The sequence below is a fragment of the Pinus tabuliformis genome, chromosome 4_2, assembly GCF_031772625.1.
Source record: "Pinus tabuliformis cultivar Carrire ecotype Pingquan chromosome 4_2, CPIR1, whole genome shotgun sequence".
Lineage (NCBI taxonomy): Eukaryota > Viridiplantae > Streptophyta > Pinopsida > Pinales > Pinaceae > Pinus > Pinus tabuliformis.
In genome coordinates, this window is record NC_142304.1 from 869,440,807 (window position 1) to 869,456,401 (window position 15,595).

General features: G+C 37.7%; 1 protein-coding gene across 1 annotated transcript in view; it reads left to right on the forward strand.

Moving 5' to 3' along the window:
* The first annotated feature begins 657 nt into the window (after positions 1 to 657).
* The window catches only part of LOC149172418 (putative protease Do-like 14), a 349,659-nt gene continuing 334,721 nt past the window's right edge, over positions 658 to 15,595 (forward strand). The window contains exons 1-5 of the mRNA XM_089424320.1: positions 658 to 949; positions 6,312 to 6,423; positions 6,638 to 6,748; positions 7,017 to 7,208; positions 8,036 to 8,163. Coding sequence (XP_089280446.1) covers positions 878 to 949; positions 6,312 to 6,423; positions 6,638 to 6,748; positions 7,017 to 7,208; positions 8,036 to 8,163 — 615 coding nt within the window. The 5' untranslated portion in view covers positions 658 to 877. The remainder of the gene's footprint in view (positions 950 to 6,311; positions 6,424 to 6,637; positions 6,749 to 7,016; positions 7,209 to 8,035; positions 8,164 to 15,595) is intronic.

Below are 15,595 nucleotides of genomic sequence, written 5' to 3' on the forward strand. Positions count from 1 at the left end.
TATAGCTCAACTTAGTATATGGTCTATTTTGAAAAACTCAATTCCTATCCTCTATTTCATATTTGGGGATGACAAGCCATGGTGCTGGCCCATGGTATTGTAACAAAACTTATTTACAAGTTAATAATATCCGTAGTAAAATTGGTGTAAATATTCATAGTTAAGAATTTTGTTATATAACAATTATTAAATTTTAATTTTAAAAAATGTTATAAAATTAAATTAAAATAAAATAGTTATAAAATATTTTGATTTTGAGAGGAGTTATGATTCTTGAGCATGTAATATTGATAAGTCATAGTATTGTAATAAAGCCTATATTATTATGACATTTGCCACTATAACTTCTTTTTTAAATTTTATGCTTGAGAATCCAATTTAAAATTACATAAAAATAAACACCAACCAATTAAAAAAACAATTTACATTTAAAAAATTAAATTTTACTTATTTATTTATTTTTTAAAACATTCGATTTGATTCTTATTTTTTCAAAATTGTTTAAAAATTTCAAAACTAAAAATTCTTTAAAAAAAACATAAAAGTGGAAAATCTTCACACGAAGGTTCACGAATTTTCATTGCTCTTTGTTACACCATTATTTTACGTTATTCTCTAAAGTATTCTCCTTTTATTTCCTTCACAACGCTGGACTCGTGGAAGGCCGTATCACCCCGCTATTTAAATTCAACGTTTGGCTCTTTTGAAATTTTTAAGAAACGCTTTCGAAGTTTGTTTTGCCATGTGGTGAAAGCATCAAAAGCTCTTCTTTCACACCCTGTGTCACTCGTATTCTGCCCGAAGACCGAATGTCTAGCTAAATTTAGTGAAAATCTCATAAAATTCGGCAAAAGTTTCAGTCTGCCTAACGCAAACTATGGCTTTTAGGTTGCTGCCGGCCTTTAGAAGGAGCATCGGTGTTTTCCCGTCGAATTACCAAAGTAGTAAGGTAAAAGCTCTTCTGCCATTACGGGGATTTTTTGTATTGTTTCGTATTCGATGCACATCGTCGTGTACCAACTGTTTATGCTAGGAGGAGAAATGTCTAGAAATTTCTATAATGATTGATATCTTAGCAGCTTAAAATAAAATTCACAGGAGTAAATTGAATAGCTTGCTGCCTTAATAACAGGGCCTGAAAATATTTTATCAGCACCCTCTGTTCGATAACAAAAGTATTCACAACATGCTAACAAATTCATCTATACAATGCCAAATAAAACTGATCTTCGACAGTTATTTCGATTCTGATCTCATAAACATTTCAAAAAATCAACATCCTTTACTGTAACTACAGGCCTCAACGCTGCACTGATAGCAGTGATACTGATATTACAAGCTATCTATATGACCGAATATCTGATATAGTTACTAAGAGGAAGACATCAACTACAAAACTAAAATATTAGCTGTGGCCTCATGTTTAGCCCAGAAAGATGGGGCCATTCTCGTTCAATTTAGTGCTCTGTTCAGGTGGGGCCTCGTTCCAGCTTTCTTGCCTGGATGGTTTGTCTGCTCTTTTGAAGTAACAGTTTCAGGTGGCAGTGGATGTTCCTCCGATCCAGATGACTCTCTGAGACCATCTCCAAACAGAACCTAAATTTTGGCGATTTTGGGTTCTGAACGTCTGGAGTTAGTTGCGGGCCATTCCTAGCATTCTTTGGGTCCGAAACAAGAGGAGAGTCTACATTATGTTTCACCATGTAGAGGTCGTCAAGAGCTTTCCAACGGTGTATCAAGCATTCAAACTGAAGTTTGTTTTGATTGGGACATAAACTAAAAGCATTTAAGGAGCTGAAGCGTGCTTACCATGCATAATGGCTTAAATATGGTGGTAGCTATTTTTGAGAGTAGATTTGTGGCTTCTCTCCTACACAAAATACGTGTGTCAAGAGGTTGAAGCTTCGTGTTATTAATCTAGGAAATATAAATTGTAAAAGACAAAAACCCTAATCCTAAAAGTTGGAACCATTGCAAGGCAGGGGCTTTGAGAAACTATGTTGGAACATTGGCTTCCTGAGCCAGAAATTTTGCACAAACTCGACTTTGGGTGCATGATACACCATTGGAAAGCTAAGTTGCACTAAATCAAATACGGATACTAGGGGTGGGGGTAGAGTTAGAGGGGGAAACAAATTATGACCAATTTTCAAAAAAGTTATATACAACATGCTGGGGAAATGAGAGATATATCTATATCTATATAGAAGAGATTATCCCTCTTTCTCGACAAACCCCTCGCTAAATAGATTATCCCAAGAGCTAGCTGCCAGCATATCTGCATAACTTTCCCTGTTGTCTTTGAAGGCCTCACATTCTAAAATGAAATGTTTTTCTGTTTCCACTTTTCCAAAAGAACAAAAAATGCATACTCTTTCCTCCCACACTTCTTTTGGCATTTTCGAGCGCCCTGTTTCACAACGGAGTTGATGAGAATCAGTTCTTAACTGAGCCATAAGAATTTTGGCTCTCCAAGAGATATTGGCCTCTATGTATGCTTTTGGTTGATGACTATGAGTGGGATTAAACACTTCAATATAGTACTTTTTCTTTCTTCCTAGCTCCTTATCCCAAGTATGCTTGTGGAACTTATCCATAACAAAAGCTTTTATCTCTTTGCTGTTTATGGGACATGCGTTCAAGCAAATACCGCATTTACTAAACCATTTGTTATTTTGCTGCATCCAAGTTTTTTTTTCGGTTGCACAATTTGTCATTAAAGACATCCTTAGGCCATCTACCCTCTTCCATTTGCTCATTTTTTTTTAAATACCTTATGACTTGCACCATAGCAATTGCTTCAATAGGAGCAGCCCCTGTTTCACTTAACAAGATAGCATAAGAAACTGCACTTTTAATCTTGAATTTGTTTGTAATCAAACGCTTCTGAATTTTCTCAATTTGTCTCTGCATGTCGGATGTACTGCTGGCCCATAGTTCACAACCATAGAGAATCACTGGAATTAGACCATTCATTAATTAGATTTAGAAGCATTCATGCCATTTATAACAATTGAAATTAGCAAAACCTAAATATTGTTATAGACAATATTCTTCTATTTCGAATGCCATAGACAAACCAACCCATGTCAAGCATTTAATCAAGAACACACCAGCTATTTCTAAACATCGACTTCTAAAGCCTAAAATTACCAAATGCTGAATTCAATTGTTATCTTCTGGCCAAACCATACATCGATTGCACCTCTCGAAGAAGTGTTGGAATCTACGATTAAACCCAATTTTGGAGGTCAGTTGGTGACTTGACTGAGGGGTATTTGGGTTGGTCCACTAGCTCATTGTGAGGCTTAGGCAACTAATTGGCCAACAATTAAAATGCCTTAATTCATAGGTTTGTCTACCCATTTGCAATCAATTTGGATGATCAAAGTTGACTTAATCAACTATGTTTTAAGGGGATTGATTAGGCTCTTAAGTTTAAATATGTGAGCTCATGTGTTGAGCAATATGATGCAGTGTCATAACATGAAATATTGTGCTCTATTCCATAACACTATCTCTAGATACCATTGACTTCGCTTGGATATGTTGTTCACTTTATGGTTTATATTGATTAAAATGCATGGATAATACTAAATTACTACATGTATTACCATATGGAGAATAGAATTTTCTAAGATATGTTGGGAAGCCTCCCTTCTGGGGATTGTATCTGACTATAGAATAGTAGGGGAATAGTTGCTAAGGTGACAGCAGTGATTATTTCATTGTTGTTCTCAATTTATATTGCTTAGTGAGGCTTTGCACTAAGGTGGTAGGTTTTGCAAGAACATTTTTGGCACCTTTGTCGGGAAGGAGTTGAGTCCTCTTCGTGATTCAAAGTCTATGCTACAATAATCTTTAATGAGCTTATCTCAAAGCCTAGATTAAAAATTGCTCATATGGCGACTTTGCAATTTCATTCTAACTCAGGAGTTGCTAGTTTAAGGCCTAGCAAGAAAGCTACTATTCCTCCTAAAAGGAAGAAAAATCCGAAGACCCTTGTAGTTAAAGGTCTCTTGAATAGCCCTTCTACCTCATCCATAATTACTAAGCCATGGCTCACCAATGCTTTCAAACCTTTGGACATGAGCGCCATTCAAGGATACCCAAACAAAATGCCTCTTAAATTTGAGGAGTGGCTACCCAAGTTCACTGAAAATGATGTGGTCACGGCTAGAAAATACATAAAGCTGTTTTAGTGGCATGTTGGTGGTCATCATGTTGAGGAAGAAGATGTTGTCATAAAACTCTTTACTCTATCTTTTGAAGAAAGTGCTAAATCATGGTACGAAGACTTGTCTGATAAAGGGATCAGCAGTTGGGATCAATTCCATGAGGCTTTCAACAAAATATGGGCAATTAAGAAAGATGGAAGATTATTAATGGCTTAGTTTCATGAAATAAAGAAGAAAAAGATGAAGGTGTCTGGGACTTTAATCAAGCATTTGATGCCTTGATCACAAAAATACTGACAAATTCTAAGTCCATTTCAGATACTATATTGATGCAATATACTACTGCAGCACTGCTTTTGATGGAAACTTTGGCTATTTACTTAGAGACAAAGATCCTAATTATTTGGCTCAACCAAAAGAATATGCCGCTTGTGTTGAAGATAGCCTCTCAGCTTTGAAAGTCGATTTCTTCTCATGCCCTAGAGCCAAAGTTGAACCTAATTCTAAAGCTATGAATAATGTTGACCCAAAGTTACATGCCTTTGCCCAAAACTTTGATAAAGTAACTAATGAACTCATGTAGGGTTAAATCACAATGATGAATAAGTTAACTCTTATGGGTAAGTTAAGAGGATCATTCCCAAATTATCCTCATTATAACAATGACAAACCATCCAGAAGGACTCCTTGCTCCTACTAAAATGACACCCTTGCTCCTAAAATGATCAATTAGGAAGGGACTCCTTGTGCCATTATTCTAATGAATTCCATATTGAATAAGTGTCCTTACAATCAGGCAGGTGAAGAGGAAAATTCAAAGCATTTGAATTTAATCAATGATCCTTGTCCTATATATGTTTTTCCTAATAAAACTTTCCCTATAGCTAAGCAACACCATGAGAAAATAATTAAGGAATGTGTTAAGAACCTAGACTCAAATGTGAATGCTATAGAAGTAAGGGACAAGTTTAAAGGTTTGCATTATACTAGGAAAAACAAACAACCTAACCTTATTTACCTTGGACCTTATTGTCCTAGGGTTAAAATTTGCACGCTTTCAATTGGAAAAGTGAAAATATTATTTAAATGTATTTTCAGCCTTTAATTAGGGCTGACGTCTAGGGTTTTCATTGCTGTTTTATGTGTTTTCAGCCTTCGAAAGTTAGTGTAACTTACTTCCTTGTTTACTCATTGAATAGGCCTATTTTTCATCTTATTTATGATAGATTCTGGTGCTGTTGTCTTATTGCTGTTATAAATACTTGCATGCTGTAATTTTGCTAATTAAAACCCTAGTTTAGAACAACAACCTGCAATTTCTAATTGGATGTGTTTGAGAGCTTATTTGAGTCTTTTTATGACTTACTGATATCTCTAGATTTAGCTATAGGGTCCTTTGAATTCGCTATAGTAAATTTACATCTTAAATCTCCCAAAGCCCTTATCTTTAAATATTTATCCTTGGGTGAATTTTGTAGTAGAATCCTTAGGGGTATTTAGCCTAAATTAACTGGATTACTTAATCCCTAATATCTGCTGGGGAAGCCTCCCTTGTGGGGATTGTATCCAACCACAGAATAGCAGGGGAATAGTTGCTAAGGTGACAGTGGTGACTAATCCCATTGTTACTCTCAATCTAGAGTGCTTAGTGAGTGTTAGAGGCCTTGCACTAAGATGCTAGATTTTGGAGTAATATTCACCATACTCGAATGAAGTTGAAAACTGCCAAAGACAATTTCTCTTAGACTAATTTTAGATAGTCAGTGTAAATTGCTTTTATGATTTTAAATTTCTATGCCAGTATTTACTTATTGCTTTATTTATAGTTTGTTAATAAGAATTCAAGTCTAATTTGTTTTTGTTGTTTTGGTTATTGATTTGTAGTATTGGCTTTATCTGTTTACTTTTATCAGTCAACTTCTGTGAGTGGTTGCACTAATCTTATGTTCAACTATGTGACACACATGAGAATAGGTTTAATTTATATAAACTTATACTCCTTTCTGTTTCAATCCCTGCTGTTTCTCGTTTCTTTGAATCATGATCATTATGTTTGGTCAGATTATTCTTCACCAGTGCAATACATACTAATTGGAAAGTTAATTTCCGGGTCTGAATGGTGTCTTATACTAGCTTGGTGGCTTTTCAACGCACTCAAGGAAGAGTCCTGGAAAGGGCAATGCATCTTTTTTTGCATTGGCAGCAGCTGCAGCTGCAGGATATTTATGGTTAGAAAGATACGATGGTATGCTACAGACACTCTAATTATGAGCTCGTGAATTTTAAAATTTGATGTTCTGTTCAACACACTTCTCTTGTTGTGATGCTAAATACATATTTCCTGTATGTTGTTGGCCAATATTGTTTTATTTTTTTAAGTTTTTAGTCAACACTCATTCACACAATGATGCATTTTTTCATGACTTATTCTGGGTTCTTTAACAAATGGTTATTTTCAGAGACGTCAATTATGCTGTCCCCACAGCTTCATCATTTGTTAATGCATTTTTCGCAACAAGGACTACAGTCTAACTATCAATCTGCAATACAAACGGATGTCTCTGGATCAGGTATCCCTGGTTGTGTCCTTTCTTTAATTCTGGGTGTGCATAATTTTCTTTTGCTTGGAATTTTATTTATGGAATTAATATCGTTGGGATGTTTGTTTGCATTGCTTCTCATGTTTTGTTACTGATTCCACTTGCAACCTATTACTGAAATAATGGTTTCTGGATATCTTAGTGTGATGATGGTTCAGCAACTGCTAGTTGAGTTTACAGGTTTCCTTGGATCTCTCTAGAATATTGTACCTTTTTAATGATTTGAAATGTGATGCAGTGAATTGCTTCAGAGCTTCCAACACTGATGCATGTAATACAAGTTCATTGTCTTCAAACCCTTTTCAAACTGAGTCTCAGAACAATGTGGGTGCAAGTCCAAAAAGTGATTCAACCTGTTTAACAAGGCATTCTATTGCTGATGCAGCTGCTAAGGTAGCTCCTGCTGTAGTTAATTTGACTGTGACACAAGGTGAGATTTTGTACAAGCATTACTCTATGAACTTTGTATCTGTATTTGCATTGGTCACTTAGAAGTACCCTCGTGAATGAGGATCACCAGCTGCTGGTCCCAGTAAATTCTATTATGGCACTAGGCATAAAACTAGAAACTATGGTCCCAACTGCATGTTTCCAACTTCCAAGAATGAGATGACTCACGTGTTTGGTACTTTAGAAACAAAATGTTTTGGGAAGGTTCAAGACAGGTTTTTTAGATGTCTTTAATAGGCACTGATATGCCATGGCTATCATATTAATGAAATTTCTTGTTGTACGACCATTGGCTAAAACTGTCGTTTCTGGAAGCTTTTAATGGGACCTCAATATAGATTTTCAATTTTTGGAAAATTCCACCTATTTTCCATGTTCATTCCTTATTCTGGTGGCTGGCCACAACTTGAATGGGGTTCCTGTAGTTTAAGTTGTTATGACATATGGGCACAATCAACTCTTCCCTCTTTTAAATTGTCAACATGTATGAGGTGATGTGCAGTTTCTTCCAGAACATCAAAACTTTCAATGGAGTAATGCTCTGTTTGATGCACACACAAATCCAGACAATTTGAATATTAGGACGTTCAGCTGTGAAAATATGCTTTTACAGTGTCTTCTGAATTTCTTTAGACAGCCTTAGTTAACATGTTTTAATAAGGATTTATTTGCAGGAAATGCTATTTGTATTTTTGATTCAAAGTTAGAGCAAATGCAACTTAAGCTGCTTTTCACTATTTTAGTTTTAGATTTTAGCTGTTGTCTTCTTTCTTCACTGGCATATTCAAAGGAAACAAAACTGTGCAGGTCTTCGGGGCATGTTTTTAGGCCGGTCTATTGGTTCGGGGACAATTATAGATTCAAATGGCACAATTTTAACAAATGCGCATGTAGTAGCAGAGTTTACAAGTGCAGGAGTGCCTTACAAAGGAAAGGTTGACTGCTCACTTTGAAAGGCTTTATTTAGCTACCTTGATTTGTATTAGGAAGTAAGATAGAGTGAGTTCCTTTTCAAGCCACAATCTTCTTACAAATGTATTTGGTTTTCTTAAATTACCACATGGGGTGCAGCTTAATCTTCTCTGCTTGCTTTATATTATTGATTGTCATCTATTTGATTGCACGTCACGTCTAAGCTTAATGACCTCCTGAAGGACAAACCTCTTCTGTAATTGTGGGATTGTTTCTATTGAATAGGAAAAGCTACTACCTAACCTCTGTAAAATAATGGTTATGTGAGGAATTCTGTACATGATGATATGCCTGTAATTGGTAGATTGTGTATTTGGGTAGGATCTTGTACAAGTTTTCCATGACAGTAAAATAGCTTGATTTGGCAGACAAAAATGCAATTTTAGGGCTGAATAGATAAAAAGTTAGTGGCTGAATACAAATGTGTGCATAAAACTTTAAATGTATCCGGTGCACATAGTGTTATTATTGATGTTATAAATATGGCCGTGTCTTTTAATTGTACTCACTGATATTTGCATGGGTAAGCTTAGAGAAAATATAAGACTTAGACAAGACAATAACGCAGTTGCAGAGATACTAAAGATAGAGAGTTATATTATCCAATGATAAAATGAAAAGATGTACATCACAATCTCACAAAGGAGACAACCGACCATATGGGAAGATGATTAGTATTAAGACACTATTAACATCACATTAAGGTATAATGTCTTAATTCCAGTTTTTGCTCTGATGTAAGTTTGTAACACTTAATTAAATGTAATCAACATCTCATTAAGATATAATGTGTCTTCATTCCAGTCAATACTCCGTTGTAACACTTTAACCTACATACTTTATTGACTACCCAGTACTAACTTCTATTAATGTACATTGATATGACCATTTCAGTACGTTCATTCTATCACTCTCCCTCCTTTAATTGTCATATCGGATACTAGTGTTTGAGCCAAAACATCATGAAATTATCTGTACCAAGTAGCAGATTAGCAGATTTACACACAGAATAATAGACTGAAATGAATAGAAGAATATGAGAGATAAGATAATGTAAGATAAGTTTATTAATGTCCAACAAATTGTTGGACACCTAATCCTCTAAGGGTTAGTGTGGAAGCCGAATAGACTAAAGGAGTCCAAGAGACTACTTGGAATATGAATCCAAGGGTCACACAATGTACTATAAATGTATAGGTTTTGTTAATAATAAATGTACTGTCATGCTTTTTCTTTCCTACTTTGTTGCTGCCCATGCGTGTTTAACATGGTATCAGAGCAGGCGATCGCTGGTCCTGCTCCATTTTGAGCCATTATTTTCCTGCGAATACTGACCTATCATTTAGGTTGCCTTGAGCGCTTGTGAGTCATGCGCTCTGTATATTCTGCCATGCAAAAATGCTTCTATTCTCTGTGGTATCGGTTCACCGAATGAATTATTGCTCCTCTCTGCCATATAATAATATGCCTGACAGTTTTGTTACATGCGTTTTCCGGTGGCGCGATTGTCCATACCACCATTGGCTCGAGGTTATTTAATATCACTCTGCGCCCCGATTGTCATGCTCTGCGACTCCAATCCAATCCCTGATACCACCACACATTATACCACCTCTGACACCGCTTCCACAGAGTCGTAGAAAGCCGCCTTGTCCAAGCCGACTAAATGGCCCCTGTTTCTAAAGAAATATTATGATCAACGTTGTAACTCCTACCCTGCCATAACGCGCCCAGATTCATCGTCAGATATTGATTGCTCTGCTCCATCTTTTGAAGTTGTTGATGGGAAACCGATGACCTCTTTCGCTGTGTTTGGCTTGTACTTGTTATTCTGCTGCAACATGGTGATTTGGATTATAACATTTACATTTCGAGAATACCCATCTAAGAATTCATAGAGCCATTTGATGTTTCAACGCTGACCATATACAGATGTTAAAGCACTGTTTTTATCTTCGGGTAAAGTTGTTTTAACACTGTTGTGACAGTGGAATAGTCTACATTCGATTTGAATTTTCATTCCATTCATTTCAATGAGCTCGTGCTATGTATGAAGAGGCCGGAATGGTACGAACAGAACGTTTGGAACCTAGTATTGAAGCGTCGACATGACTAGTATATATGGCATGGATCTGCATTGATTTCGAGCTAGTTGGAGTATTGAAACCCTGTGAAAGACTGAGAAAGTGTTTCCTATGGACGACTGTTTAAATGTTGGGTATGGTACATTGGTGTGCTTAAATGATGGTCATTTCTATGAGATGATTAAATTCATTTCTTAAACGCTGGTCCATCTACTTGTTTCTTGCACATAATGCCTGGTTCAATCGTTCATGTCTTATGGTCCAATGTTCGGCTTCTGCTGGTGCGTATGACCTCTAGTTAGTATGCTTTGAAGGTAGCAGTGTATGGTATCTGCTCCGACTGAAGTCCTTCAAACAACTCATGCGCTTTGAGTCCGTGCAAACCTACTGAGGTACTTCGTCAACTTATGCGTTTTGGGTCACTCTGCTCTCTTTTCTTAGGTTGAAATTTGTCTTCATAGAGGCCGCGAGCCATTCCTTAGGATTGCTGATGCGTTTGGTGGTACACCAACATAAAATTGAGCCATTCCTTGCTATCCTACTGCGTGGAGCCATTTCCGAATAGAGATCAACATCTGGAGAGGAGAACTGAACTGGTGGGATTGCTGGACTTGTACACCATGGGCTGCGTATAATGCTGTAGCTCTGAAGGAAGCGTGTGGCTCAGGCTCATCTTCTGGAAGGCAACTCGAACACCCAGTTACAGCTATTCCTTATTTTATTGCATGGACGAGTTCCCTGGTTGCTTGGGACTACATATTGGTTGTGAAACTGAGGATAATGGTCATGGAGCATACTCAGAAGCTTAACCAGGCCTATCAAATAAATTATGGGCTGCATATTATTTAGAGGAGGGAGCGTATGCGCTGTAGGAGGTAATACAAAGCTACAGGCAAGTCGTGTCACATGTTTGTGGCATCAAATAATTTCTCAAGAGGCTGCGTCCCCTTTCTGAGCATAACCACGAATTCTGGAGCATTATAGAGACAGTCAAAAGATTATTCCTCACTGCTGTAACCTCATTTAGGAGACTGTCTACCATCTCAAGGCATAGTTGAAGAGGATTGTTGATGTCAAAGACCCTTGTGCAAGGTGAACCTGTGTAGCCATTTCTAGACCAACATCTAATTTCTGAGCAGTGTCCCCATTATTGAATGCTGAAACGAAGTGCTTCAGGGGCTGACATGTATAGTTGAGCATATTTCAGGGTTGTCAACAATTGCCAGAATTACGCTGAAACTGAGAAGTTCTGGGGGCTTGGAGAGAAGTTCTGTAGCTGCAGTTTGTGCAAGGACGTGTCTGGACCAAGACTAGAGACCAAATCGAGTGGAATATCAGCCCATCTTGCTCACTGATTGAACATGGAAGTTGTTGGTGCAATTTGCATATGACTGGGACGAGTTTTAGAGTTAATAACACTGCTAGACATGGCCAATTAAAGGCTAATATGTATGGTTGTTTTCCCTGAAAGGAACTGATAAGTTGGAGACATCTTTGCTGAAGCTACATTACCAGGTTCCTCTAGTCCATTGTCTTTTCCAATGTATTTGCACACTAATGAAATAAAGGGACTGTTATGGCTATATTCGTTGTGATGAAGTCAATGTACCAGTATTTATAAATTTCTGACCAAAGAAAATGTATCAACGAATTCGAGCTACACTGGTGGTGCAGTGAACTCTTAACAAAGGTACTATTGAAATTATAACACCCGTGGAGCTTATTAAGAAAGGAGACAAGGTTGGTTCTTCCGAGGCAGTTTTGCTGGCAAAGCTTGGCATTCGACCATTTTCCTATGGATTGATTGTGCAGTCTGTATACGACAATGGATCGGTATTTGATCCTGAAGTTCTTGATCTCACAGAGGATGATTTAATAGAGAAATTTACTGCTGATATTTCTACTGTGACAGCTCTTTCTAGTATTTGAAGGATCCAAGCAAATTTGCAGTTGCTGCTGCCCCAGTTGTGGCATTGTATTTAAAACTCATTATGGTTTTTGTGTTCAGTGTTGAAGTTCCCGTAGAGTATTAAAGTATATAGAAGTTATCCCCTTATTCCAAACGTTGTATGATTTCACCATTCAGCCAAAACTTGGTGCAAATCGAAATTGGAGCAACTTCTAATATCTTTGAAAATAAGTTAAATAAGTGTATTTTTGAAGCCGACACTCCACATTTACAGAGTTTGATTTGTTGACAAAATGGGAAGACTTTATGGAGTATTAGAGTTACTGAATACACTAATACTTTCTAGCGTCGAAAACATAGTCAAAATTAACAAAGACTCTCTCTTTGAAATGCAGACCTGTCTACAAGATGCACAAGAACACATTGATTTTTTTGCAGCTTGAATCTTAGCTACAACAAGCATAATTACAACAATGGAGTCATCATTCTAAACCTGTTTTTGTTCAGAACATTGAGACAACCACCCATCAGCAGCAAGTCAATATTGTTGAAGTTCATTCAGATCCAGTGCCCAATAAAGCAGCAGTTGTACATGCAGATGCAGAAATTCAGTCTGCACTTCCCAAGTCGGTCATCAGACCTTGGGAAGAGCTTGTCCACAACAAGCACAGAACTGGTCTTGGATATGACAAGGACATGTCCTTTCATATTCCAGACTACTCCAAACCAATCCAATTTCAAAGTGCTGGATTTCTTCAGGACGGTTCATCTTCACCTGCTCCTCATGACAGTTCACCTCTAGCTGTTCCAGATTTTGCTTCTCTTCCACAACAACAGATTGTGAAATGCCAACACTGTGACCGAGTTGGCCATCTGAAAGATCACTGTTTTGATCTTCATTCATGTAAGCACTGTCATAAAACTAGTCATTCTTCAAACAGATGCTTTAGAAACAAACCTCTTGCAAGAACAAAGATTCATCTTGGATGGATCGCTTCTTGGCAATGGGCATCAACAACCAAGAAGATATTCCAGTCATATGGCCGAACTTGTTCTAGAGTATTGAACAATCTTGCAGTTGATTTTTCTCCATCATCTCACCTTGTATATGACAGGGGGGAAATGATGGTCATCTACAAGCTTCAAAGCCACATTAAGCAAGCCTGAGCCACAACCTGCCATACCAGATTCAGAGTTGTAGGTAGAGACAAAGATGCCCTTGAGCATTCCTTCAGTTGGTAATGCCTTTTCAAAGAATCTGGGACACTTCCTCTAGCAGAAGACTTCAGCTTCTTGCCAGTTTCGGAAGAATTCCAGGAATAGAGTTGGGGACACTTCCTCTAGCAGAAGACTTCATCTTCTTGCCAGACTTGGAAGAGTTCTAGGAATTGCATTAAGCATTCCAGAGTTGTTGGTCATCCTTAAACCATCACAGGTTGAGACCTCCCTTTTCAGGTTGAGATTCTCCCTTTTATGTGGGGTGAGACCTCCCTTTCATGGTTGAAGGTTTCCCTCTTCAAAACATCAGGAACACTTCCTCTAGCAGAAGACTTGAGCTTCATGCCAGAATTGGAAGAGTTCCGGGAACTGCACTAAGCGTTCCAGTGTTGGTGGTCATCCTTAAACCACCGCCCTTTATACCAACATTTCAGAGAGCACATTCAGCCTAGTGCTGCCATGCATTTTTGCACATTTTGTATTACAACTCTCTTCTTGGACTCATACATAACCCTTCAGATTGAGGGGGGAATGTTGGACACCTAATCCTCTAAGGGTTAGTGTGGAAGCCGAATACACTAAAGGAGTTGAAGAGACCACTTGGAATATGAATCCAAGGGTCACACAATGTACTATAAATGTATATGTTTTGTTAATAATAAATGTACTGTCATGCTTATCTTTCCTACTTTGTTGCTGCCCATGTGTGTTTAACACAAATGATTAAAAGTAGGTCGACAGGACTGCTCAATACATAAGTAGCAATACATGCCGAGACTGTGAAGGCACTCCTTTAGAAGCAAATAACAATTCTAATTTGTATGATCCAGGTGCAACTATGACCATACCAAATAGAAACACAATGCTCTAGAGCCAAGTACAAGGAAAAGGAAAGGAACCTCAAGGCTCCAAGTGCTTGCCATTAGAAATAGGAGTGAGAATAGTAGCTTGATTATTATTCGAAAAATAATCAATCTCTATCTAATACATCTCAAGTTCCATTGGAGAGTTGGAAGACCAAGGGTCCTCTTATTGCCCAGATTAGCAGCTCTGGCAAGGTCCGGTCAAGGTGCTAAGCGGTAAGCACATAGGAGATGCACCCACTGTTACTTCAGCACATTCTCCTTACACTTTAAGCCAACTCCTATAATGTCAGTGAGGGTAATCCAATATCTAGATTGATTAACCAACAAGTTAAACATTATAGTATGATAAAGATTATGAGTTGATGAAACATAAGTGCTAAACCTGAAATATAAATGAGTAACACAAAAAATACAAACCAGCACTTGGGAAAGAGTGAAATGCCTCAAATAGATACTACCTTTAATGTCACATGTTGATGCAAAGGTCGCATTTCCCGGTGACATCTCTAGAATGCGATTTTGTGACTAGTCACAAATATTGTGAACAGAGACAACGAGCTTGTCTACTGAGCGTTGAATGCTTGCTATTATTTGGGGATATAGAGTCAGTGGAGTGCTAGGGGGATTTGATCCGCGGACGTCGGAGAAGGGGAGAGCGAGAGAGACCTATCAGTTTTTTTCGGTTTTTATAAGGAGCCCGTTTACCTCTTATAGTGCAGTAAATAAATGTTATATATACCATATCTCCCTTTGACCTTGAGGAATCCCACGTATCAATGGAAATTATGCTCTGATGGCTCTTAATACTCCTTTGAATAATCTTTCATCGCTGTCCTTGGATCATCATAGTTTTGTTTTCAAGATACATAGGTTGTGTGAGCAGAGCAGTGTGAGCAATGTGATTAGCATTGAGAGCAGTGAGCAGTGAACAGTGAGCAGTGTGAGAGTAGGGAGTTTTTATGCAACAGAAGTATCGAGCAACGAGCAAGGAGCAGCGATAACCTGAACAACAGGGAGTAGTGCGAAGTAATCTTGGCATTTTATAGACCTACATATTTCTCGAAACAGGTTGGACGACAAATGCATTCAAACATGACAAAGGAACAAGAAATTTCAGAACATGTGGAGACAAATGATTTAGGACAAGTGAAAATTGCCTCATTCGCCAAAGCTGGGAAGTGGGTTTGGGTCAATGCCAAACAATATCGGGGCATTTTAAAACGAAGAATAGCCCGTCTAAAATGGGAGCAAACAAGGAAGAAACGGTCTAAAAAGAAAAGTACTCAAGCCCTTCACAAAAAGCACTCAAACAAGTCTC